At 41.5% G+C, this 26,622-nt stretch overlaps 1 protein-coding gene across 5 annotated transcripts; it reads left to right on the forward strand.

Annotated features, from left to right (window-relative positions):
• Positions 1-46: 46 nt before the first annotated feature.
• LOC122183891 (phospholipid scramblase 1-like) lies at positions 47-16,300 on the forward strand. Of its 5 annotated transcripts, none has more exons than XM_042878322.1 (11): positions 47-144; positions 341-496; positions 3,159-3,727; positions 8,635-8,666; positions 9,450-9,551; positions 11,076-11,236; positions 12,259-12,301; positions 12,789-13,009; positions 13,466-13,627; positions 14,628-14,789; positions 15,956-16,300. In XM_042878322.1, the coding sequence occupies exons 3-11, from the start codon at positions 3,693-3,695 to the stop codon at positions 16,013-16,015; spliced, it is 978 nt and encodes a 325-aa protein (XP_042734256.1). In that variant the 5' UTR covers positions 47-144; positions 341-496; positions 3,159-3,692; the 3' UTR covers positions 16,016-16,300. The 5 variants fall into 5 exon arrangements, with proteins under 5 accessions (XP_042734256.1, XP_042734257.1, XP_042734259.1 ...); XM_042878323.1 differs by having other exon boundaries at positions 3,572-3,727; XM_042878325.1 differs by lacking the exon at positions 3,159-3,727.
• The last annotated feature ends 10,322 nt before the right edge of the window (positions 16,301-26,622 follow it).

The following is a 26,622-nucleotide window of genomic DNA, read 5'->3' on the forward strand; positions in this document are numbered from 1 at the left end:
TGTCCCAGTGTTATGAAAGGTGGAATGACTGGGAAGCCAGAGAAGCACTTGACGAAGATGAATAATTGTGAAACAATAGTGTAACTTCCAGGAAAGACTGAGACCATCGCAGAACAGAGCGGACATGGAGCGAAGAAGGACAAGGTGAGAATGAAATATTTATGGCAAAAGTAAAAGAATGCTTTCAACTACTTGTTAAGTCTAATTACATCCTTAAAAATTTAAGCTCAGTGGAAAAAATATGGCAGAGATTTATTACAGAACAAACATCTGCTTGGTGAAGTCATTTTTCTAGTGCACTGCTGATCTGTTCAAGCCATAATACTCTGCTCTTTTGTAGTTAAGAAATATCGCAGAGAGAAGATGATGAAGAAAGAAAAAATGTTTTAAGAAAATCATTGACGACTCGCAGCTCTATTATACTCAAGAATTGAATCAGGAACTGGATGGCAAATACAATTTATCACACCATGTATTGATCAAGTCCATCAGAAATGTGAGTAACAAATCTGACATTCTTAGTTTAAGAACTAATAGGACTAAGTTTAAATCTCCTGAAAACTGTGCTCAGGATTTCTAAAGAACAGTCCCAGAGTGAGAGAGAGGTTTCTGCTTTGATAAACAAGTGGAGAGTTGTTAGAGTTAGGGTAGTATGGTTAGGTTGTGGTTGGACTCGATGATCTTCAAGGTCTTTTCCAACCCGAGCGATTCTATGATTCTGTGATAAACAATGTCTTCATGTGTAATTACTCCACATCCAAAGTAATTAATGAGATAAGGGAGTTCACTGTACCTGATGTTGACATCTAAGTAAGACTTAATATTAAATAGAGTTTATGTTTGATGTAAATATCTGTTTTCCTTTTCCAATGTTTTCCCCTTTCTGGCCTCCTGTATCTCCTAGTTCTTGTCCTGGGTTTCCTTGAAACATTCTTAATTGACCTGTCGGTCTGCATCATAAACCTTTGCAGATCTAGTGTCTCTTTTACCTTCACAACCTCCTAATTAATCTACTTCATTAATGAAATCCTCAGTGATGCCAGAACATTCTTATCAGATGAGTCACTTATGCAAAAATGTGCATTCTGTTCTCCATCTGGCTATGTGTTCAGGTATTGCAAAATTCACACTCAGGCTGATAAGAAGTGAGTGCACAGTGTACCTCATGGCACAGCCCTAATAGCACCCTTTGTGACTCTTCCATGTTTCAGCACCTCTCTTACTGACCTATGGCACCTGATTAACTATCACATCATATAATAAAATCACTGACCAGTTTGGGTGAGAGGGATCTTAAAGCCATCTACTTACCAAACCCTGCCATAGGCTGGCTGTTCCCCCGATAGCTCAGCTGCCCGGGGCTTGAGCACCTCAAGGGAGGGTGGAGCATCTACTGCTTCTCTGGGCAGCCGTGCCAGGGCCTCACCACCTTCTAAGTAAAGAATTTCTTCTTAATATCTAAATTTCTAATCCAAACGTCCCCTGATTTATTTAACAACAGAAAAGTCAAAGTGAAGTGTTTTTTTTTTCAAAAGCTCAAATTCAAAAACAATGCTAGGATGTATAAGACTAGCTAACTGTAAATAAAAACAGGTGTGGGGCTGAGTGCTTTCAGATACTCTTTGTTGTACTGGAACAAAGTGAGGCTGGGCAGTGGAGGAGACCCATATGCAGACCCCTTCATGCCTAACACCAACCTATTCACTGCAGCCATGCAGCCTTGTGGTGTGGATGGCTGCTGTCTGCAGTGCTTTTTTCCCACGTGGCTTTCAAAAATGGAGGTAAATGCAATTCAAGGCCCCAGGCAGCCTAACAGAATTGACCAGCTGCAATTCCCTGTTCGTGCACTGGCAGGGACGCTGGGTCTGGAAGTATCTGAATGGCAGCAGGGCAGCGTGCAGGGGCACAGGCATCTTGTCAGTGCTGGGAACTCTAAGGCTGCCTACAACAGAGCCTAAACGCAAGACCTTGATGGTGAAATAAGCTTAAACACAAATGCGAGCAGCTCTAGACTGCCTGGAAAGCTGGAGTGTGCACTTTGACACACACACTGTGTGCCTGCAGGATAGGGAACAGGAGCTGGCTGGAGCTGACTTTCCTGATTTATTCTTAAGCCTGAATTACTTATGCTTTTTAGGTAAAAAATCATGCCTATGGGAACGTTGCTCATAAATACCTATTTGCCGGATAAAGAACACTTCAGCAGAAAACAGGATTTACTCAAGCTGCATTTAACATTTGTAGTATCCCAGTTAATCCTAAATGTTGCAAGCTGTAGCATAGTATTTCTTTTTGCCTAGTTGTTCTTTTCCACTCTATATCCCGGTTTCCTACTCTAAAGCAGCTTACGTCCGTTCATTTGCAATGCTGGCATTCAAAATTTTGTCTGGCTGGCAGAAGCAAAACTTCATTTAGCCTTCTCCTCAGTGTAAGAAATGGGTTTGGCAGAAAAACATTTAGTAGCAAAATCCAGTATGTTGTGTTGATTCTTTCATTGTTCTATTGTTTTTCCCCTTCTGTTCCAACATTTTGAGAAAAGATGCATGCCAACACTTGCTTGTTCACTCTGGGAATTGCTTTCCCTGTTTAAATGACCGTCCCTGTCTGCCTAAGTGGACACCTAGCAGGTCAACATGGAAGAACCAAGCAATTTAGAATTCTTATCCATACCACTCTGTTACTAGAATGTTGATTTAACAAAAAATGCAATGGTATTAAAACTATTTTCTCCATTTCCCTTCTCAAAGGAGAACCTGAAAGTCATTAGTCAGGCTGCAAGCTTGATGCTGACTTGACATTGTTAAATGAAATCAAATAAGCTAACAGTCCTGTTACCACAGCTACAAATCTTTAATACTGACTTATTGTGTCAGCTGTGTCTTCTAGTTTTGTGAATACATCTTTTATTATCTTAGTCAAGGCCCAGTTACTGAACCAAAAACAGAGCACAATTTGGGATGTGGAAGACATCGGCTCATTTCTCTGTCTGTCAGCTGTTGCTGCGAAGGAATCTGTTTGCCCCAGTTCCATACCAGAGAAATAATAATAGTAATTTATCTATTTTTCATATGCTTAGATTTAAGCTGCTTTTTGCTACATGTTCATCCCTGACACAGTGGTGGTGATCTGATGTTACTCTCGCCATGTTTCATCAACAGGGTTGAGGTCTGGATGCTACAGGATCCACCAAGGTGCCAGAGTTTAGGAGGACTGGAGGTTGAAGTGGCTGTGATATTCTAAGCACTCTGAATGCACGCAATATATCTCAAAAATGGGATCAGGAATCTACAAATAATGTTTAATTCCACTTAAACATGATAAACCTGAAGAAGGAGCGTGGTGCCTTTCTCACTTCTTTTGAAGCAATTCCAACTTCTCTCTCAAATGTTTAAGGCACTGATTAAATCTGCTCTCTGGGGCAAATAAAGAGGCACTATGTGATCTGACTGACAGCCTGTTGTGACTCCAGTGATCTCAGTTGGAGAAAACAAGCTGGGTATTGTTCTGTATGGCAGGCTGGCCATTTACTTAGTGTTGTGTAAAACATGGCATATTTCTTCTGCCCCTGCAGGTGAGTAGGTTTCTTCCAGAAAAATGTCTGAGAGAAAAAGGAAGGATATGCTGCTGTTCTCCTTGACAGGACAAAGACATCCTTATGCAGGAAACAACATTCATCCCTATGTCAAACAAGCATGTTTGTTGAAATAGAGTATTTAAATCTTTGCACGTAAGTCGAACTAGCTAACAACTTCATTCCTGTTGTAAAGAAAAAATATTATCATATACTACCATATATTTCTGATTTTCCAACTGTATGAAAATATACATATATCTGTTCCTGACAAAAATTGGTGTCCAGTATTAATTCTCTTAGTGGACTCAGTGCAGATATGCGGAATAATGACAACTCCAGATTAGATTTGTATGTAGCTGGTAGAACCACCAAAATAAAATCCCCAAATCTCTGACATGCCCATTGTCTAGATGAATTTCAAAATATGGCCAGAATAATATATATATATATATATATATATATATATATATATATTTGTTGAATATTCAGATGAAGACTTTATTTTGGGAGATAGAAAAGGGCAGCTGTAGAATATATAAGGTTACAAAGTGACCTTCGTTTACTCATTTCTCTTTTGTCTGGTAAGGATTCTAATTTGATTTGCAGTCTTGGGATTCATGCATGCACAAATTACTGCAATTAGATGTGCCTGTTTTAGATTAAGTGCTGCTTGCTTTGCAGATATATAGATGGAAAACAGCAGCCCTAGCATGGACTACAGGATCTATAGATCATCCTGAGTGCAATCACACGACATGTGCAAGACAATCAGGGAATCAAGCCCAGCCAGCATAGGGTCATGAAAGGCAGGTTGTGCTTGACCAGCCTCATCTTCTCCTATGACGAGACGACCCACCTGGTTCAGCAAGACCAAGTGCCATTCCAGCTTGAACTTTAGAATTACAAAGTATAGGAGTGCAATAACTGCCCTCCAAGCACTGCTGTTAGAACCACTCAAGATGCTCAGAGCTTTTTTTTCAGTTTTCGGGAAACTATGCACAAACTGCATCCAGGATAAGCACTAATCAAAAGCAGTTTCATTTTGTTTTCTTCCTGAGCAATGCTTCCCATAAACCAGCTGGTTTTGCCAAATAGCATTTGAAACAAGTAGCTGAACAGCCAAACCTCCTTAAAGAGCACCTGCGTTACTTCAGTTCCAGAAGTTATACCGAGGGAGCCATTACCACTTTAAATTTCGAGCCGTGCAAGGCCTTCTAGAAATACTCAGGGCTTTTTTAGTGTTCGCCCTCGCGCTCCGCCACCAGCGCCGAGCTCAGGTCAGCCGCGGGCGGGGCCGTGACGCACGCCGGGCTCCGCGCACCCGTGGCCGTGCCCCTTCCCGGCCGCGCCGGTCTCTGCTTTGCTCGGGGGCGGCGGCGCTTCCCGGCCGCACCCGCCCCGCTGGGCTAAGAGCCGCGCTGAGCGCTGCGGCAGTGCGGAGCGGTCTGTAGGTGCTGGCGGGGCGTGTGCTCGCCGCATAGGATTTCCTCCGGGTACTTCTGAAGGTATCTGTATTTTCGTCACGGGGATGCTTAATGATCAGAAGGGCCACGTTTTTCACTGGGGGATTGTGCGGTAAAATAGAGAATCTCTCTCTTCGAGGATAGCTGGCTGTTAGAAGTGGCACAGTAACTCCTTCCGAAGGTGGGCTTATGGGGAGATCTCGTTTCTGGCAGTGCTGAGGGTGCGTGGTGGTCCTGGTGGCACTGGGGGCTCGGTGGTACCCGGGTGGGACTGAGCCGGGATGCTCTGCACGATGTCCCCAGGGCTGTATGCAGGGCCCTGGGGATCAGGGAGGTCTGTGTAAGGGAGGAGGTATGTCACTGTACCAGAAAATAATTTTGTGTCACTTGCAGGTCGTTAAATTCCTTCTTGAAAAGCTATTTTGTTAATTTTGACCAAAAAAAAAAAAAACCCACAAAAAAACCCCACCTGTTTAATTAGGTAAACAGGGTTAAAGTCTAAGCAGTCAAGGTTAAAATCCAGCGTTTGAACAGTCTGAAATAGTGAGCGATAGAAAGAGGTGCTATAAAGTTAGCTGGGGTGAACTAATGCTTGCCTTATGGCTATTTGGCTCCTCAAGTCTGTTTTCTAAACCACGTGCTTTCTCAGAAAGGGCCTGTTTGGGTCTGTAAGTGGCACTGTGCATAGTGTTTGTGTCTGGGGACACGTGTTAATGTGCTCTTGGCAGCATTGTGCACAGCTGGGTTGGAGATGGAGCTGGTGGTCACGAATGGAAGCAGTGCCGCTTTTCAGATAGAAAGCAGAAGCCCTGTAGTTAAGTGAATTAAGGGGTCTTGAAAGCAGTGCATCATCGCTTCAGACGTGCATCGGGGTAAGATCTAGAAACTGAGGCTGTGTAATGCAGTTCTGAGAAGAGTAAGGGGTGGAAAAGCAGCATGGGCATTGTGCGGCCCATTGAAAGGGGTTGGTCTCAGGGCAGTGTTCCCATACTGTTCTCTAAACTGGAACTGCTTTGTTCTGACTTCCTTCAGAACAGATAATTCCACAATTTCCTTTCCAAAAGTTTTTTGCTGACCTTAGGTGCCTGGGCTCAAACTTCCCCGAGAGGGAAAAATGCAGCGCCTTGCACCTCAGTGCCACTTCTGTGGTACTTGTTAATGATTTGAGAAAATAAAGAACAGGTTGGGTGTGTTGTTGTTGTTGGTTGACAGAGTTTAAGCTGTGGATGGCCCTGAATGCAGCACGTCAGAGCAGAGGGAGAAGCCTGGGAGCTCCTGCTGTGCAGGCAGGTGGGCAGCACAGTGCTTCCGGGCATGGGCAGTGTGTGAGGCTGCTGGGCCTGGTCCCTTTCACTCCTGAAGGCACAGAGCCTGTTCCCTTCCACCTTTGCTTGGTGGCAGGGCTGGTTCTGCCTGGAAATGTCAGGTTTCCCAGTGATCCAGAAACCATTTCATGAGTGTCATTACTGGAACCTGCCAGCAAAATCACTCCTGCTTTTCTCTGAGTAAACTGAACCCTGAGAGGTCTCTCCTCTACCAGGGGAGGGTATTTATATCCCCTGTGAGCCCAGAGCTATGAAATACCATGGGAATCTCAGCCAGGAAAGGGCAGTGCTTGACCAGAACGGAAGACGTCTTCCGGGCACATGGTCCTATTCCCAGCCCTGACCCCAAATAGCTCCAATGTGGGGCAGGCCCAGAGCCCCAGCCAGGTCCTCTCCACAGGGATGTGCCATCAGCGGGGCTTTGTGGCACCCAGCATGGCATCTGAAGGATCCTTACAATCCTGGCATAACGTGGGTTGGGAAGGTTTAAAGCAACTGGTCTGCTCATTGCTACGTTTTCATCACCAGGTCGGAATTTCCCCATGCATATGAGAATGGCTGAACAATCTATTGTGTAACACAATTGAGAAAAATGAGATTTTGTTCCTTGTTCCTGTGGTACTTCAGAATTTTACATTATTTCACAATCGATGAAATCACACGGATGAAAAGCAAGGTGTGACTGGCAGTGCTGTGACATGGTAGCTGAATCACAGGTGGCAGGAGTCTGGATAAAAGCAATAGAGAAATAACATTAGTGAAAGAAATGTCAACACTAGTGTGTCTGATGAAATGGGAGGTGAATTTTGTAAAGTCTTTACTAGCTGTAGAGCTCATCTAAGTATTTCTGAATCTTCAGTCACACAGAGGAGTGTGTGAGTGGCTGTAGGGAGAGAAAATACTCTGGGCTAATATAAAGGCTTTTTATTGAATAAATCCTATGGTTCTGCCTCTGCTTGACCTTTACTAAAGGGTTCAGTTGTAATTCTTAGTACTTTTCAGAAGTTCAGGTATGCAGAACATCTCACAGTGTGAGCTGATAGATTGAAACTTGCAAAAGATCCATTTATGTAAATATTTAAATCACCTTGAATTTGTGTATTCCCACAAGCTGAAAGTTTTGTCAGTATATTTTAATATGGTCATATATTAAATGTGACACACCAGATTATCATCAGCAAGGACAAGGTTTAATTAGTAGTTTTAATGCATTATTTCAGATTTTTTCTTTTATTTTTGAAGATGCGTTTTTTTAGATTACTTTTTTTTTTTTTTTTTAAATCTATACACATACTGAACTGGAATCCAATTAAAATACATAAAGCAGCATGGTATTTCTGTTAGCAGGGTATGCTAGTAAAGAAGAAAAAGGATATAGAGAAGATCACTTTTAAAACTAATTTATTAAACAAAGAGGATGTTGTGTGTAAGCTGGGCAGTGAGCTGGAAGCCACATTGTCCCACAGCCATTCAGCATCCTCTTTAATACTAACTTTTGCTGTGAGAATGAGAAATGGGAAATACTGCTTTCAATAAAGCTGCTTTCAATAACTGCTTTCAGATTAAATTCCCAGTTTTGTATGAGCATCTTTGCTGAACTTGACTAGCTGGATGAACTGTAACAGATAAAATATATCTCTAGGTTTTGCTACATTCTTTTGCTTATTCAAGTCCTTTTGGAAGCCCTAGAACAATAGAAAAAGGCAAACAGCTGGCCCTTTTGCTGCTGGCAGTCTGCTGTGGATGCTCACTCGCATGTGCTAGCCTACCTCTTATCATATATGCAATTTTTGTCTTCATGTATAATATCTAGCAGGGCTACTTGAAAAGTGAAATTGTGTGGAGGTTTATTAGTGGCAGCTGCTTCAAGATTTTCCCAAGCAGGTTTTGTTGGACGAATGGATAACTAAACTAATTGCTCTGAAATTACTGTTATACTCGTTCATATGAATTGCACAGTGACTTTGGATAGTTGCACAATGTCATCCTGTGTTGCAGTTGAATAACCGATGCTTTCCAACGAATTGAGCATGGTTTCAGGATACACAAAGCAGGAGTGCAGCAGGCAAAGGCAATGCAGGGTTATTTTGTGGTGGCCTGGCCCAGGAGGAAGCTGAGATATTCAGTTATTTTAGCTTCTATTTGTAATTCAACAGTTCCATATAATTTAGACATTCATATATCTTTTACTGCTAATTAATAGAGAATGGTGAGTGGCCTTTCTGTGAAATTGTATATTCAAAAACCAATAAATAAATATGTTGTTTTGCAGAACGGTTACAAGCAGATCCGTAGCAATGCAAGGTGAGTAAAACACGCCAGTGTTGTCTTGTGTTATAGTAAAGATAATATTCTTTCTTAAGTATTCAGGCAGTGTTAGTTTAGATATAAATTTGCCTAATAATTTTAGGAAAGATGTCTGAATGTTTGGATTCAAATGTCAAAATTTAATAATTTACACAATGTTTTCAAATCTTGAATCATCTTGAAACACAGGCTACTTCTGCTTACATGCTGATGTTGATAAACGTTACTAAATTCATAACTCTGAAGTCAGCAGGTTAGCTGACAAATTAGCACATTACTAGCAAGAAGAACTTGGGAGAAAAGTTTTATGTAGTGGAGAAGGAGTTGTAGTTGACCAGTCTGTTCTGTACGGGAGTGCAGCCTGTCAGTTCCGGGACAATTCTTTGCATTGAAGCTTCCTGTGAATGTGAATGAACAAATGTCCCTGTGGTGCAGATGGACAGTGAGCTGATCCTGCTTGGCAGGGCTTGGCTAGGTGACCTCTGGGTGTGGCTTCCAGCTAAACAGTTCAAATCCCAGTTCTGTTATTTTGTGATATTCTTTGTGATATGCATGACAGTGCAGTAACTGTCCTTTTTAAAGCATGCTAAGAATCAGAACCCCTTTGAATTATGTCATGCTTTAATACACATATTTTCAATAGATAAAATACAAGCTCATTTTGCTGTTCAGGAAACAGCAGCTTAATTTCTGTACACCTACTCTGAAAAAGAAGGCAGTGTTGGGAACCTTTTCCCGTGTGTGAGAGGAGTACTCAAAGCGTATGTTGCATTCTTACAGCAAATAACCCAGCACCAGCACCTGGATTCTCCAATACTGGCTATGCACCAGGAAACCAGGCCCCATATGGCCACCCGCAGTATGCAGCTGGGAACTTCTACGGTAGGTTGCCTGGCTACAGATCTGCTGTTTGGTTATGAGGTGTGCATGGGAAGCAGGAGGTTCCATCAAAGCAGCCATCTCCGATTTACAATTCTGTATTAATTCTGTAATGTTTCTGTTAATATCTGTTCCTGTGGAAAGTCATACTCTTTCCTTCTCGGTGTTACATGTTTATGTGTGCTGAGCAGTCCAGCAGTGGAGGAAGTCTGCAATGCTAGCTGTTCCTCAGTGATTGCTGGGGGTGAGCTTAGTAGGGAAGTGCTACTGATGCAACACAATTAATGTGTGGCATCTTCTTGCTGATGATCAGATTATTTTTTTTAATGTTGTTTCAGTTCTTCAGTTTCTTCTTCTCTAGTAATCCAAAAGTGAAGGATTGTTTTCCTCTCAAAGTTCTGTCGTTTGCATAGATCCTATTTCTGTTTCTTTTCCTGCTGCTGTACTTTGCATGTGGTTGTACCTTCCATTTATTTCCTCTTTTTAATCTCGTTTTCTGCTCCCCATTCAGAACAGAGCACTCACAAATAGCTTATCACTCTGGCAGCAAACTGCTTTCTGAAGAGCCAGATCAGCTGAACAGTATCTAACAGGCTCCAGGCATAAATTATTTATAAAGTGCAAAGTGTTTGGCTTAAGTTTCTGTGCTGTGCGTACATTAAACCTTGTGCGTCTTTCAGCTAGGAAATCCGAGTTCTGTGAGTATGCAGCCTTCCAGGAACGAGCACGTGCTCGCTGTGCTCAGGGCCAGGGAGTGGCTGTGTTACCCGAATGCTGCATGTAACACACACTGATAGCCGTCAGCTCTGCAGGAGGGTGGGTCCTTATCTGCGGTGGGCGGTGCTGCTGTTCCGGGGCTGTACGCCGCGCCTGCATGCTGTATGGTTTATGGCCGCAGCGTCACCTTTCACGTGAACCAGTGTGTTTTATAACATAATGAGGCACTGGTGCTAAGGTTAACCACGAGGTCTATGAGGCAACATCTCTGGAACCACTTGTCTTCGGACTTTCTACGAAAGTATTCATGCTGGTTTCTCCTTGCAAGCTCCTGCGTGCTTCTGAGCAAAATACAGAACTGTGTATCTGTCTGGAGCTGTCACCAGCCTGCCGTAACGGTAAACGGGGGCAGCTCGCCCTTCCCGTTCCGCAGCTGCTGGTGACGACGTCAGAGCTCTCCCGGCACGGGGCTGCTGGCGCCACCTGGCGGCACGCCGCAGGGCTCCCTGCTGCGGAGGTGCTGCGGCCCGCTGCCGCACGGGAGGGAGTCCTTCGAACAATTGTAACCAATCTCCGTGTGAACAGTATAGTGAATACTATGCTCAAGAGAGACGCATTTGTTTATTTTATTTAGTTTTGTCTGGTGTGATCAGAGCATCCCAATCCGGCATAACTTCCTTCATGACAGTTGTAATATCCCTAACTGAAATATATTGTAGGTATGAGAATCTGCGTAGTTCAAAATAATTTATATGTTCTTTTCTTCTGAAGGTCCTCAGTTCCCTAACTGCATCTCTCCTGTCTCTTCAGGCACTCCTGCACCAGGGCCCTATGCTTATCAGGCACATCCCATGGGAAACCCACCCGGAGCTGCTGTTCCACCCATCCAGAACCAGCCTCCCGGGACCATCTGGATGCCCATCCCTCCTCCTATTCCCAACTGCCCTCCTGGACTGGAATATCTCACACAGGTACCTGCACCCTTTATCCTTCCCCAGGAAACAGGTGGTCACCTGAGAAGCAGCCTGCACCTGGGAGAAAGCAAGAAAACACATCTGTCTTTACTGCAGCTGCATGAGTTGCTGCTTTTAGGCTGCTGTGTGAGGCCTCTTGTAACGTGAGTGATGCACGTGTGAGTGTGGAAGTGCCTGTTATGGCCAGAGCACTTTGAGGGATACCCACTCCTTCTGAGTGTGATGCTGAAGGACAGTGGGCACAGAGCAATTGCATATCTTTCCCATTTCTGAAGCTACTGTTTGGGAGATGTAATGCAATTTGTCAAGATGCATTACATTTATATGTATACGTATACAGGCACCTGTAGCACAATATATGAGCTTGCTTTCTTACATGATGCTTTCTCAGTGTCTCCAGTCAAACGTAACAAACTTAGAAAATGTTCGCAGCAAAATGAAAATTGCTCCCATGTTGCAGTATATATCACAGGAAACACCCTTTGACTCTAAAAGTGTAGTTTATGTCATCACTGGAGTAAATACAAAGGCCTTATGCTGATGTTTATGGATGTGCATATTTCTCAGAAAATAAACCAATACCAAACTTGGTGTTTCCTTAGTTTCACTCAGAACTGAGCAGTAGCTGAGGTTCTGCTTTAAAATTTTTGAATTTCCTCCTAATGGTTCCTGCTTTTCTCTGTGCAGACTCCTGAGGCAGGCATCTGACATGGGGATTTCAGACTGTAGTGTTACGGAGTCACACCAAGTTGTGAAAGTAGTACGTTAGACCTGCATGCCTGTAGCCAGACCAGTCTGGTACAGCTTCCATCATCTGCTCTGGTGCTTGTAGCACTGTTCTGCTAAAATGAGAGAGAGACATGAGTCATGTCTGCAGCTTTACTGATAGATATCAATCTCTGAACAATGTATTGACATTAACACTGTATTCTGAAATGAAGCAACGTTTCTTAAAACTGGTATATCCTAGTTACAACTTGCTAACTATTTATTCTGTTTTATTTTTCAACCATGAACAGATTGACCAGATACTAATTCATCAGCAAATTGAACTTCTTGAGAGTAAGTGAAATGTTTTTATAGCAGATTGGCTTATATGATTGACTCTTGACATCTTATATTTGTTTAGCTATGAATCCTGATTGTGAGGCCTTTTTGTGGCTTTCTGAATATGAACTTAACTGTGCCCTCTGGAGCCCTTTTCTGCTTCACCATACCTTCTGCTGTTCCCTAAGAAACTTCCTGCTGTGTGGCTAGGAATGGTAATGCTTGCTCTTGCAGCAGGCACCCGTGACTGGAGGGAGGGGAACTGATGGACGTCTCCATACTCTTTCAATATCACCATGTTCGTAGTGCTTGTCCTTTTTGAACTTCTGTTGGGCTTCTCTGCTTGAGGGCCCTTCCCCACTGCTCCCTCTATCAGAGCTGCCTCTGATGGTCTCCAAATGAGGCTTTTCCAAGCAGTAGGTTAGGGTTAGCTTGGTACTTTTATTATTTGTTGTTCATGCAGATGCACCTCAGGAACTAACAGTTCTGTTACTTTTTTCAGTTTTTATTGGATTGGAATCGAACAACAAATATGAAATCAAGAATTCATTGGGACAAAGGGTGTACTTTGCAGCAGAGGACACTGATTGCTGCACAAGGAACTGCTGTGGGCCAGCACGACCTTTCACTATAAAGATTATGGACAATCTGGGTCATGAGGTGATACGGCTGGAGAGACCCCTCAGGTGTTCGTCATGTTTTTTCCCCTGCTGCTTACAGGAGGTGAGTCACTTCTCACTATGAGGGATAAGATCTTCCTTAATATTAATGAATCTCAGGTGATGATTATGGACGGAGTCTCAAATCTGAGCCTTCTCAGAGCTCTTACTGACAGATGTGTAGTAGCTGCACCCTATGAGGCCTTGACTTTCAGGATGCTTAGAATCTTTCCTTCACATACATTGATCTTTGCAGTTTAGACCCATAGCTTATATGTTCTGTAGCTCAGGAGTATGCTGTTGATTTCAGTGAAGGTTGAAGTTGCGTATTGGTTTTGGAATATGTGTTCAGCTTTCTGAAATTGTTTGCAGAAAACCTAGTGCGGCTTCATTGGAAAGCTGGGTTGTTATGGAAGAATAAGTTGTGTTCAGTTTGCATATTACTGTGTTTTTTTTTGTCTAATGAATATCTTCAAGCATAAAAAACTGCTCACGTGGGGATTTTCTTTTTCCTCTGAAGATAGAAATTCAGGCACCTCCAGGAACACCGGTAGGTTATGTTGTCCAGAATTGGCATCCCTGCTTGCCCAAGTTTACTGTTCAGGATGAGAAAAGAATGGATGTACTGAAAATTAGTGGCCCTTGTGTCGTCTGCAGCTGTTGTGAGGATGTTAATTTTGAGGTATGTAATGCTAAGAATTGTTTGTATATATCTCCTTTCAAACGGTATTTTGATAGTAGTCTGTTGCTTCTCTTATTACAATTATACTGTGGTATATACAAAATAATTAGAACGTAATCTTTTAATGCTAATATAGTCAATTCAGTTCTCTAGGTAGGTAGATCATTCTGGAAAAGCCTGGCAAACTTCCAGAAATCACATATGAAAGACACTCATCTGAGACCTGATTCCTTGTGATTGCATGCGAATCTCTTAATGGAAATTTGGAAGCAAAATCTTTTTTAATCCATGGTGTTACTCCCAAACAGGAAAAAAAAAAAAGTTATTATCAGTTGTATTAGCTGTTTATTAAGATGATTTTCCACAACCACTCATCCAATCATTTAATAGTCATTCACTAACCAAGTAAGTCATAATTTGGACCTAAAATATACACTGGAATGACAGAAGAATTACAGCTTTTATTTAAAAACAATACTGGTTAATGCAGTAGCATTTTCATACAAATTAATTAGTAGATAAACTAATTAAACTTTGTTTAAAATGATGTTGTAAATTGCTGAAGCAAGTTTAGTCTGATTTTATTTTGGGAGATTACACTTTCATAGAACTATGAACACTGTAACTTTAGGAAACAATGTTAAGAAAGGGCTAACCTCTCTTTTGGAACAAGAGAATGTTTGCTTTTCCCTTGAGCTGTTCCTGGTGCGTGGCAGGATGTACTAATTCACTCCGTTGGCTAAAAGACAACACTCCCAACACAGTGTGTGTGTACATGCATGCGTGCATGTTTGCATGCAGTAGCTGACTTGCAATACCATTAAAACATTGAATTCCAGTCAGATGTAGAATTAAGTTGATGCCTGTGTTACTTCACTCTGACTTTCTGATGGTCTGGTTTGTCTTTCAGTACCAATAGTTGCATTCAGTGACTGCATTAATTTAATAACAATTTAAAGCTTTCTTGAACAACTTCTTTTTTAATTTTCTGTTAAAACAGGTGAAGACTTTGGATGAGGCTTCTAATATTGGGAGGATTTCTAAGCAGTGGTCTGGGTTTTTGAAAGAAGCATTTACAGATACTGATAACTTTGGAATCTCATTTCCAATGGACCTTGATGTAAAAATGAAAGCTGTCATGCTCGGCGCTTGCTTCCTTATCGTAAGTCTGTAGCTTACTGATATTTGAATATGAACTGACTTCATCTCAGTGTTTAAATTGTGCTGATAAAGGTTTTGATTATAGGCTTCTCAAAGTGTTTGAGAGCTTTTGCTGGATTTCTTGTGTGTAAAGCTAACCCTGGAGGGAATATTTTGGATATTAAGCTTATTCGAGGCTACATGAAGTGCTGACTATATTAAGAAGAACTTTTCACAATCAGATTAACAAACCCTGTAAAAGACAACTCTACAGACTCATAAGCAGAGGCAAGCATGTTTATGTGGGTGGTGAGACAGAAACGTACAGAACAGCATTAGCCAGGAGGCCCAACCAATGCCAGAGCAGCTGACTGAGGTGGTGGACTGGACAGATAGGTGCTGCATCCAGCTCCTCCTGATCCTTCTTCTTGGAAATACGTGAAGCACCAAGATGAGTAGGATTAAATGCTCTGAGAGGAGTTGTTTCTGTGGGCAGAGACTTCTGTGGGGGCCAAAGTACACCTGACTTCATGCCATCGTTGTCAGCACTCTGACTCTAGCATGCTTGTGTTTCCAATTAACCTGTGCACTTCAGCATCAGGTACTGTTTCAAAAGTGCACTCTTCCTGTGTTGGTCAGGCTCCAGAAAGGGAGGAAACAGGCTTATGCAGCATCTGAGTTTGGAAAGTTCTTGCCAGCTTTTATTGCCCTGCATATGGACTAAGTTTTCCTTAACTGTGTGTTTTTAGGTGCAAGGATGTAGGTGAAGAGTAGGGAATATGAAGAAGCAAGGACTTCAGGCACAGAATACGGGTCTCCCATATGTAAAGATAGTGACCTTTATGGTAGAATCCAATTTGAGGTAAAATTGAAGGGACTTGAGTCAGGCTAAAGGAAGTTAGGATGGAAATCCTAAGTAAAGGAAGCATGCCTTCTGATAATGATAAACATCCCAGTCTTCCACCACTTTTTTCTCTTTTTGTGAATGCCTTGTTTTCAAGGTGCCTTGTTTTCTTGTTACAAGAGACTCAGGGATTAGGTTGGAGAGAGGTACTTCCAGCTGCTTCTCATCACGTAAAGTTTCTGGGGGGAATTGCTTTGAGTACCTTGCAAAAGAACCACCAACCAAGATCTAGATTTTAAAAGGATTTTTTGTTTCCTTTTTTTTGCTTTTTATTTCCTTCCTAGGATTTCATGTTTTTTGAGAGTATTGGTGACAGCCAACAGCGAGCGGGAGTGTGGCAGTGAAATCTAGAACTTTGTATTTAGAAGGAAGAAAATAAACCACCCACTTCCCAGTGGATTACAGAGCTCCAGTGAGAATGTGAGAAGTGGAAGAAGTGGACCTCTTACTCTTGTAATTATATTTCTATAAACTAAAGGCTTTATTGTCTAGCTTCTGGTTTTGTAATCTAATGACACCGTTGTATTCAAATAAGCACCTTTTGTCTGTACAGATCAATACTGTAATGTATAGAAATATATAGCAGCCTTTTTTCCAATAAATTTGGAATTGTTGTATTAAAAACTTAATTCTTAAAAAAAGAGATCTATTTCTTTGTTCAGTAATAATATAAGCAGTCAGCCTAATAAAGAGGTTCTGATCGTTTTCTATGTAACTTCTTTGGTAGTTTTGGCTTGATGTTGATATTCTGTTGTTTCCAGCTTACCAAGTAAATACATTCAAAGACAAGTAATCTAAAGAAACAGAACTATCAAAATTCGCTGTAAAAATTATAATAATCTAGTGAAGTTAGAAGTTAGAGGAGACTATTAAAAGGAAGAAGCCACTGGCTTTTGTTTCTAGTACTGTCTGAAAAGCATCTTGTCATCAATTTTATATCATGGGACCACTTTAAGAGTGAATGCAAATATAAGCAAGGTATTAGGAACATTGGGCTAACAGAACTTAACTGGGAGCCTATGTTCATTCCTCCATGTAACTCAAGATCTTGTGTGCATTGCTTTGCTTAGATGTTCAGTGTAAGGCCTGAAAACACCTTCAGTCCAAGCTGCATGCAAAATTAGACAAAAACAATCACATCTGTCTCTCAGATCAAACTATACAGGGAAAATATTTATTATAAGAAAGAAACCCTGGCTAAGCCTCACACATTTGCCAGAACTGGTGTAATAACAGGAAAGAACTACAGTCTTGATTCATTAAAGCACACAGGGACCACTGGACTAGGAACTTTCCATCAGATGGCTAACTGGGTAGTGATGGTGCTGGTTCCACAGCTCTTTTGCCTTGCAAGATGCTTCACAATAGTTTTCTGTGAGGATGAAAATATTACTTGAGAATTCATAGCTAAAGCTACCAAAGGATAACTCTCTTGTTCACCAAACAGTATGCTACCACTGTCATAATCTATTACTGTTTCCTAATGATATTTCATTGTGGAATGCTTATTCATTTATTTTTTCAAGAACTTCAAGAGACAAGTGTGTTTGTGCATTTTTGAAATAGATTGTGCTAAATGCAGAATCGATCATTCTAAAAGCAGTTTGTCTGTATTTCGAAGAACCCACAGTAGCATCCATACTTGATTAAAAAAAAAAAAACAGGCTCTAGAAATTCCCACTTTCATCTATCAGACCGCAAACAAGACAATGATTTATCCCCTATCCATATTCCAGGCTTTGGAAAACATGAGAAGTTTTTCAGCACACTGCATGTTATTCAATTCCATCTAGGTTAGAGAAAACTGTTACATAAAACCTTTACAAAGGGAGATTTGCAGATGGATTTCTTGTGTTCTGTTAATGACCTTTCCATCTGTATCATCCCTGTAAGTTTTTCATCTCCAGCTGTTCAGAAGTCGCAGTCACTTAATGAAACCCTAGGGTCTATATGTCAGAGAAAAACATAATTTATATGATGTTTCTCAGTAAAATAATGTGTAGATAGTTTGGGTTTCTCAGAAAATGAAATCATAAGAAAGAGGGAAGAAAAATCATCTACCCCTTCCGAAGCCTTAAAACAAAATTGGAGTTTTGCTACTTGATCAAAGAGAATTTTGCGAACTGGAGGAGAGGAGGGCCACTGTTTAAAGGTATAGTGTATTACAGCTTGTCTTCTAAAGGTGTTTGAACTCAGATGAGTTTTATAAAGGTGCTTCTGTAGACCCAAAGCCAGTCCATACATGCCTTACATACTTCGCCTTGGTTTTACTAGTGAGAATAACTTTTCTCAATGCTGAAAAACTGAGAATGGGAGCAGAGACTGAACAATAAAAGTTTTTTCAGGAAAGAGAAAAGCAGTTGGTTTTCCCGTCTCTTCTGAAGAAATTTAGATCATTTACTGTATTTCAGGTATAGCTTATTGGGAATGCTGGGTTGATAAAGAAAATCTTTGTTCGAGGAAACGTATTATAAAACGTCATGGCATAAATATTTGACTACTAATGGGCATTGCATGAATAAGAATGCTAATGCTGTGTGACAGAAACACATAGGAATTGATAAATGTGAATGGTGATTGGAAGATGCTGAGGAAGAAGTTTCCTGTGAGGACTCACAGGAAGGGGAGCTTGTGCAGCCAGGGCAAGGAAACAGAGACCTGCTGCGCAGAGAGTAAACTAGACCGTGAGATGAAGAAGCCAATTCAGTCAAAAAGCAATCATGTAATGGAACCTGATGTTGGAATTAGTGAGACAGGAGGTAAGAAAGATTAAACAAACATAAGCAATAAACAAAAACAAAATCTGCTGCCCTTCTGGGGTGCAGCAACGAACCTAGCCAGCAGAGAGAGGTGTTGTCTTGTATCAGGGCTGTGTAAGCTCTGTTCAAGCTTTCATGACACATGCCTATATATGCTGTGTCTATGGACCGGGTTGGATCACTCTAGGATTTGGCTGTGCTGTTCCACGTTATGCCTTTTTTACAGTCCCCCTCCTAAACTGAGCAACAGTTTAGAACCTAGACCAAGACGTCAAAAAGTTGCTTCTGAACCTTCATGCCACTTGTACATCTGCTGACTAAATGTTGTTGCATTGTAGAGAAGTTAAAAACAAGTAGGCTGAGACTTAAAGCTTCTGATGGGCCATTTGGTATAAGGCTCCTTTTGGAAAGGTATGTTACGTCATGCTTTACGCTCTCTTCTTTTTATCATCCTCTCTTTTCTTCTGTTGTTTGCTGACAGCAATATTGCAGTAACACAAAGCAAAGCTGCCTCCCAGGGGCCTCCTACCTCCCCAGCACACACAAACACTGGAGAATCTCTGGGCCAGTGGATTGGTCATCTCTATGCATTTGGTTCTGGATAGAAGGCAAGGAAAAGAAGGGAAGAAACCCCAAACCTCCACCTTTATACAAAACAAAAAATGTAAGGCGTCTTGATACTTACTTATTTTTCTGAGGACTTTTCCCAACGTTGTTTCTGTGATCATTTTGAGGAATCCTGAGTGTCATCTGCAAGTTAAAAAAGACACCTTACAGATTTTGTCCCAGAGAAACATTACCCTGTGTTCTACAAAGACATTCGACCCGCCACTTGGGGTAGGTTTGTTTCCATTGTTTTCCCGCTAGCGCTGATACAAGCAGCCCAGCGTTCAGTAGGTGGCAGTGCCGGCGTGGAAATGGCAGCTGCAAGCCTAAGGCCGGCATAGTGAGCTTCCCTCCGGTTTTCTCTGGAAGAACTGCAGATTACACTATCTCTGAAGTATGTATTCCCTGCATGTGTGTGCAAAGCGAGATATTTCCCATCAAAGCTTAAACGTCTTCAGCTGCGAATGGAATGATGTGCCACTAGGAAAATAAAAAATGCATGTGCAAGTATGTGAGAACACACTGCCAAAAACTGTGTAATGCCTTTAAAGTTGTACTAGGCTTATAGCACATGCAAGAATTTGGGTTTGGGCTGTGATTTCTGACATAATTCATAGCTTTGCAAGAAGTTATGAATGCATCATAGCAGCATGCATCAAAGGAGTCAGGCTGGTTTTTTTGCTGGTATAATGGCATTGACTTACCTTTGAGGTGAGTTTGGGCCTTAGACACCAGACATGGCCATGACAGAGGCTGAGCAGCCCCGGGGCCATGAACACTTGGGAAAGTGGACAAGAGAGAGGCAAGCCAGGCCAATGGCTGTTTTCTTTTTAGTTTATTTGTTGGTATTTAAGCTTGCTGCTAGTGTTTCTGCTGGTTTAACCTTTAGCTGACCTAGTTATTGAACCAGAGCAGCTGGAAGCAGATGAGGAAGTCAATATTTCTCCACTGATTACTGTTTATTGAGGAGCAATCAGGCCCTGCTGAGGTGAGCAGCTAGCAGGGGCAGCCGTGCTGGATGGGAGGTACATGGTACATGAAGCTGTAACATGGGGCTGTGCTATGTGTGCCCCAGATGCCATTCTGATGATGTTTTGTAGCTGATACCCTGCTCCAAAGTACAGTCCCTTTTGTGTAACTGTTAAGTTCCATCTGAATGCTGGAACTATGTGGCACAGCTGGCATTAGCACATCCTCCCAAAGTAACTGGACTTGCATGAATGTGGCTTTGATAGGATGACAGGGGATGGTTTCAAGTTGCTCCAGGAGAGTTTCAGCTTGGTTATTAGGAAAAAACTTCTCCAAAATAGTGGCCAGGCACTGGAACAGGTTCCCCAGGGAAGATATGTAGTCACCACCCCAGGTGGTGTTCAAGAAGAGGGTAGATGTGGCACTGAGGGTTAGTGGGCAGTACTGGTGATAGATGGAGGGTTGATCTAAATGATCTTAGAGGTCTTCTCCAACCTTAATGATTCTATGATTCTATGATTTCTGTTTCATTGCAGCCCATCGCATACCTGAGCTGTTGTGTGCGCTACTGAGGAGCTCAGTTCCACACCCTTTACATTTTGTTAGTGATCTTTCCCAGCCACTTGATCAGCTTGAGTGCTGTCTCCAGGTTTTGCTGTGGCTTTCCAGTCACGTGGTATGAGACAGAGCAATGCCTCACCCAGGGAGCTTTGGCAAAATGAATCCTAATTATAAAGGTGCTGTGTATGTGTGCCAGAAAACCTAGACCTTAGCAGCTAAATCCTGTTGTCTTCCATTACTGCAGGCAGTCCTGCTTTTTAACTGATGCACAACAGTGACTTCAGTATTTTTTTTTCTTTTTAAAATGCCATTGAGTATGGCTGTACAATGGAGCAAAAGGCTTTATTGTTTCAGCAAATTTCTCATTTTTCAGGAAGCAGAATGTGTGGCTCCTGGAAAATGTAGGCCATTCAATGGACTGAGGCTAACCTTGCTGGCATTTTGTGTCTGTATCCTGCTTGTTGCCAGGCTGGGTAGAAAAGAAATACAAGCAAAGTTGTTCAACACAGACAAGGGCTCACTGTGCCCCGTCCTCTCCTTCCACTGAACAAACTTTGGAAAGGCCATGAGAGGTGGTGAGCTAACATTAAAATGCACCAAGCAATAAAGCCAGCTATTGAAATGAACAAGAACTTACCTGTGTGTTGCAGCACATATTTTCCTGTTGGGCGAAAAAAAAAAAAAAAAAGTAAAAAAGAAAAGAGCAAATAGTTATTTCCATCGTAGAGAAAAGAGCAAGAGACAGGAAGATAAAAGCTCTGTTGAATAAATCAACTCACTTTATGTTCGCTGTCTGTGCTCAATTTATGGCCTTAAATTGCAGAAGCAGTTTATGCAAAAGTGCATGTTAAATTTATGAAAAATAAATTATGAAATTCATCAGTGGTTATGTATGATTTGATACTACCAAGAAGTACTGAAGTAAAACATGAACTAATCAGCACCTCTTAAGCTGCAAATATGGAATCTTTACAGCAAATAGTTTTTTCCTTGGAGTTAGCAATTCAGTAATTACGTAGTGAAATTCAGCAAATGCTTTCACTGTCAGATAAACTGAAAATGAATTTGCAAACAGAAATAAGCACTAAAACTTGAGTTTTTATCTTTTTAAAGAGGTAATGAGGTGTAAACATTAATGAAATATGTTTGACCTCAAAATACTACTGAGCTCAGCAAAGTCAAAGGCAATTAACTGCTCAGCCCAGAGTACACCTAGCCTCAGCTCAGACCCAGATACACCAATATTTCTGTTAGGCACAGTTAGGGATTTTAAGTTAATATAAATTTAAGATTAGTATCTGACCATTTAAAAATTCAATATACCTGCTGTCAATGGATAAGAAACAGGAGAATGTTGCTAAAAGTAAAAGAGCTTGGAATTACATATTAATCAAGCTGCAGCCTGGGACACTTAAGAGAGCAAGAGAGCGCTCTCCTTGGAGACATGCTTTGGTGCTACTTGATTACAGATATGTAGAGAATTGTCACAATTCCTGGACCTTCATCCTTTCCTTGAGGCAATTACATTCCTCTCCACCTGAGCTACCCACCTGCCATTCATACCAATTAAAGTGCTCTCTCTTCATCCAGGAGGAAGAACATGGCATATTCATGCTGGTCAGGCCATGAGAACTGATGTTGTGTGTCCTTTTTGCTGCTGAGGTAAGGCTGTACTGATAAGGTATTTGCAGATGTCTTCCCACAACATGCCTCTAATAGCTGGTGACTGCTGACAGGCTGTCAGCATGGCATCAACAGTTTAGTCAGCTGAGGGCCAAAATGAGTTAACATAACTCATTTGATTCAGGTAATCAAATACCTCTTCTTGCATCAGAATATAAGAACTATGATTCCCCCCCAAACAAACAAACAAACAAAAAACAAACAAACAAAATAATAAAAGCAAGCAAATAGAATTATGAAAGTTACACTCCTTTTAGCCCCACATCTTAGATTTTTACTATTTCCATGTGTCAGGGAATTCTCTAAATAATGACACTTGAATTAATGATTTCAGCAGATGTAGTTAGACAGTGGCCTCTCTCTTGGAGATCCATGTACCTGTAGAGCAGTAACTAAGCTGAGTTCCATTAGTCCTTTGCTAATAACTAAGCATTTGGCAGTGCAAAAGGGAACTTTGAAGTGTATGTATGTGATTCCTGGATGACATTTAGTGCAAAATTAAAAATTTATTCCATACATTTATAATCTATTGAAGACATTTAAAGGAATCAACTATGTGAAAGCAGTATTTGCATCCTCTGTTAATACTAAAAAGGCACAGGATTTCCTATAGCATAGCTGCCAGGGGAAGACTTGGGGCACCTGAAGAGAACAATGGTGCTGTGCAGCATGGCTGTAGTGCTTTGAACAGTGATGAATGCTGTCTCCCAGTGACCTGTCATGGACAGCCATCTCAGGCACAATATATGTGGAAGAGCAAACCCTTGCTGATAACTGTCTTCTGAATCTTTGCTGACTGCCAAATATTTTTCAGTGGGCAAGGAGGAGACCATATCACAGAGAGTTGCTCTTTCTTGCTATCAACCACTCATCATCTAAATTAGGTGTTTTTACATGTTTACTTGCTGAAATATCAAAGCCTTTCTCTGCCCAGTCATGTCTTGTTTATGGAGCCCCAAGCTGATGGGAATCACAGACTGAAGTCTGTGTGGAGTTTAAAGTGAATGGACAAACTCAGAATCAACCTTCTTGCATGATGACAGACTGATAGATCACTACTGTTCTCTTCTGCAATGCAATGAGGCAAAAAGGAAAGGAATGACCTAATTTAGTCATAGAGATGTATGGTGTGACAGGAGAGTTTTCCTAAAAATCCAAATAAAATGTAAATCTATCTTTCCTGTAAGTGCTTGGGCAACAGCTGTCTTCTGTGACTTGCTTCAGAGAAATTCCTTGGGAAAAAGGTTAGCTTTCTCTGGGACAAAAAGAAATAGTAAATGATATAAATCGTGATAGTAAAGCAAATCCTGGCCTAGTATTCTCTGTTTGCACTGGATCAAAAGTAATCAGAGCCAATAAAAATTCAATCACTTTAGTAAATTCACTGTCAAAAGGTATACACTCTTGCAAGCAGAGCTCTGCCTTGGAGGTCAGCCTGGGAGTGATGATTCCTTTTAAAGGAGAGGGATTGCTGGCTGAAAATCATGAACATTTAACCAGTAGTTTTTTCCTCACTCCAATCAGACTAAAATGTGGAGTAATCTACAGTGGAGTTGTGGCCAAAATATCTTCCCCAATTGCCTGCAGGAAGGAACAGCCAGAGTGGAAAAAGTGTGTGGATAGCCTACGTGCAGTTGTGTTCAAATGTACAGGGCTTGTTTATGGAAGCTTATATTCAGCTGCACCATCAGATGTCTCAATTATAGTCCTAGAGCATAGGGGGAACAAAACATTAGAATTATGTTGGAGAGCTATCTAATTCATCACATGCTCCCCTCCCCCCCCCCCCCCCCCCCCCCCCCCCCCTTTTTTTTGGGGGGGGGGGGGGGGGGGGGGGGGGGGGGGGGAAGGGGGGGGGGAAATGTCTTTACTTTCTTTTCCAACAGCATAAACATTGCAACATTTTCCATCTAAATCCTAGAAAGTGGAGAAACATTTGTAATAACTCAACAGAGCGAATGCATTTTGACATGCAGCAAGCCAGGATGCTAATGAGCAGCAGAAGGAAGATATGAAGAGCATGATTAAATGGCCTGCTCTTATTGAAACAGTGGGAATCTTCATCCTCTGACCCTGATCTGGAAAAGCATGTACAAGATACCAACAAGCAAAAGAGGCTGCAATTGAGATTTTGCCCAAAGCAGTAAATGATTTTTCTTGGGTTTCTGTGATTTAGAGGGGATTTTCTTCAGCCTTTATCTTACCTTTGTTTTCCTTTGGAAATTGAATCATAATGTTTTCTCTGGCTTTAGCAGCTGCTTCAAGCATGGTACAATTTTAAGATCATATTTTGTTTTGTGAGCAAGTGATTTCTACTCTTTGACTTGGAAAGCCAGAGTAGTTCTCTAGGGAGGTGAAATCTTCAAACCAGGTAATGTGTACAGCCTGTAGCAATACTAATACTTCACAGTATCTTTATATAGTGATTTGAGAAGCCCCCATGTCTCAGTAAATATTTAGCAATAGATTTTTCATCATTCAGATGGTTAGTCCCCTGCTAGATAGGTTGCTGCTAAGTGTGCTTTTGCATACTGCCGCTGCAATGCTGTGCAGGGTGTCTGATGCTCTTCCTGTGGCAAGCACTATCGAACTGACCACAGTGATGGCAGTAACAAAATTAATAATCTACAGGGATGCCTTAATGTTCCTCTCTGAAGGATTGGGTTCACTTACAGATTTTTATTATCTTGAAAAGCTTCCCACGGGCTAATAGTATCAATGTGCTATCTAGGTGGGTGGGATTAAAACACTTTGCCTTCAGTTGACAAACTAGAAACATTGATAATAGTTCCTAGTTTCTTGCATGCACTACAGTTTCAAAATGACTTTCATGGACTCTATTTTGAGAAGCAGAAACCATGGCTTTTATGTTATCTGGCAGCCTGAAATCCTTCAGATGGCACTGACCTTGGAGGCTAGATCCAACAACTCCATCGAGCTGTGTTCCACTTAGGTACACACACTCCATCTGGCAAAAACAAAACTCCAGCCAGAGGGATATGATTAAGTGATATATAGCCTTGGGACCTGTTTCTTGAATCTCATGAACTAACAACTTCAGAAGGATCTTGAAAAGAGATGAAGGCCACATGACTGGAAATGTTGTATTCGTTTTTCAATGCATTTACCAAAGACCTGGAAATGAATGCTGCTGTTTCTGAGCACCAGTTGAGTCATCTCCATACAGAGCTGGCAGAGCACAAGAGAATGCAGGACAAAAGGGGACTGAGCTGAAGACAGTCACGTGTCTCTGTCTTGAAATGAAGAGAATGGAATATGTACTGACCCTCAGAGCTTTTGAAAGAGGCGTATATCTTGAGACAAGGCTAATGCAGTGCTAGTACAGCTCTGGATACACAGGATTTTTGAAAAAAAAAAAAAGATATTTAGTGGCAAATATGAAGAGGCAACATCTCAAAGCTGAGAATATATGTAACAGAAATGATATGAAAATGTTTTCTGCAAGTGATGTATATCTTTATAATTTGTATCAAATCTATCTGGATGGAAACCACTTAGTGGTTAATACAAATTTTTAGTCTTTCCAAGCAGTGCAGCCAGAACAGTGTTACCCTCCAGCCCTTTTTTTTCCCTTCTTTGGTTCAGGTGTACAAATCCCACTCTGGGAGCTCAAATAAAAGAATTAAGGTCAATACTCCCCACTATCTGTGGGGAGCATTGCAGCTGAGCCATCCTGAGTTTTGCTGGCTTTATTCCAGCAGGGTTCTACATTCTAAGAGGAGATGTAAGCACAACATGAGAGTCATGTTAATAAGACTTTCCTGCAAGTAAGGGTTTTGTGGAGGTGATAATTTGCTAGGTAGCTGCCTGCCAGAATCCCATACAGAGGCTATAAGGTTTTCCTTAGTTCCTTCTGGCTATCAGGCTACACTTTAACAAAGTGTATACATCTCAGAGGCAACACTATGCATACGATTATACAAGAATACTTGTATCTGTCCTTTTTCTGCGCTATGACAACATGATTGCTTTTACCTGGCAATTTACTAGGAGTGTGCTGGAGATGCGTGCTCAGTGCCTACCAACTTTGCTTCCTCATTTAAGTACCCTGGGGCAGAATCTGTCTGCACAGCTTACCCAAGGACAATATTAGGTTGAAGTTTCTGTCAGTTCTATGATTCATTCTGAAAGTGATTTTGGCTGCAGCCTTCTTAACTGTATATATCCTCTGGATGGCCAGAGGAAGAAGGAACAGCAGAAAAACAGTGACCCAGGCTTGTCAACATGTAATTCTCAGGCTGCATCCAATTTTAATTAATTTAAAATAACACATTCTTAATCCTGCTTGTGATTTTATGAACAGCCATTCACAAAATGAGATTGCTGCTGGGCTACTTGTGACTCCTGCCGGT

Source organism: Lagopus leucura, unplaced genomic scaffold (genome assembly GCF_019238085.1).
Source record: "Lagopus leucura isolate 7727_CA_CO unplaced genomic scaffold, USGS_WTPT01 Super-Scaffold_100021, whole genome shotgun sequence".
NCBI classification, from domain to species: Eukaryota; Metazoa; Chordata; class Aves; order Galliformes; family Phasianidae; genus Lagopus; species Lagopus leucura.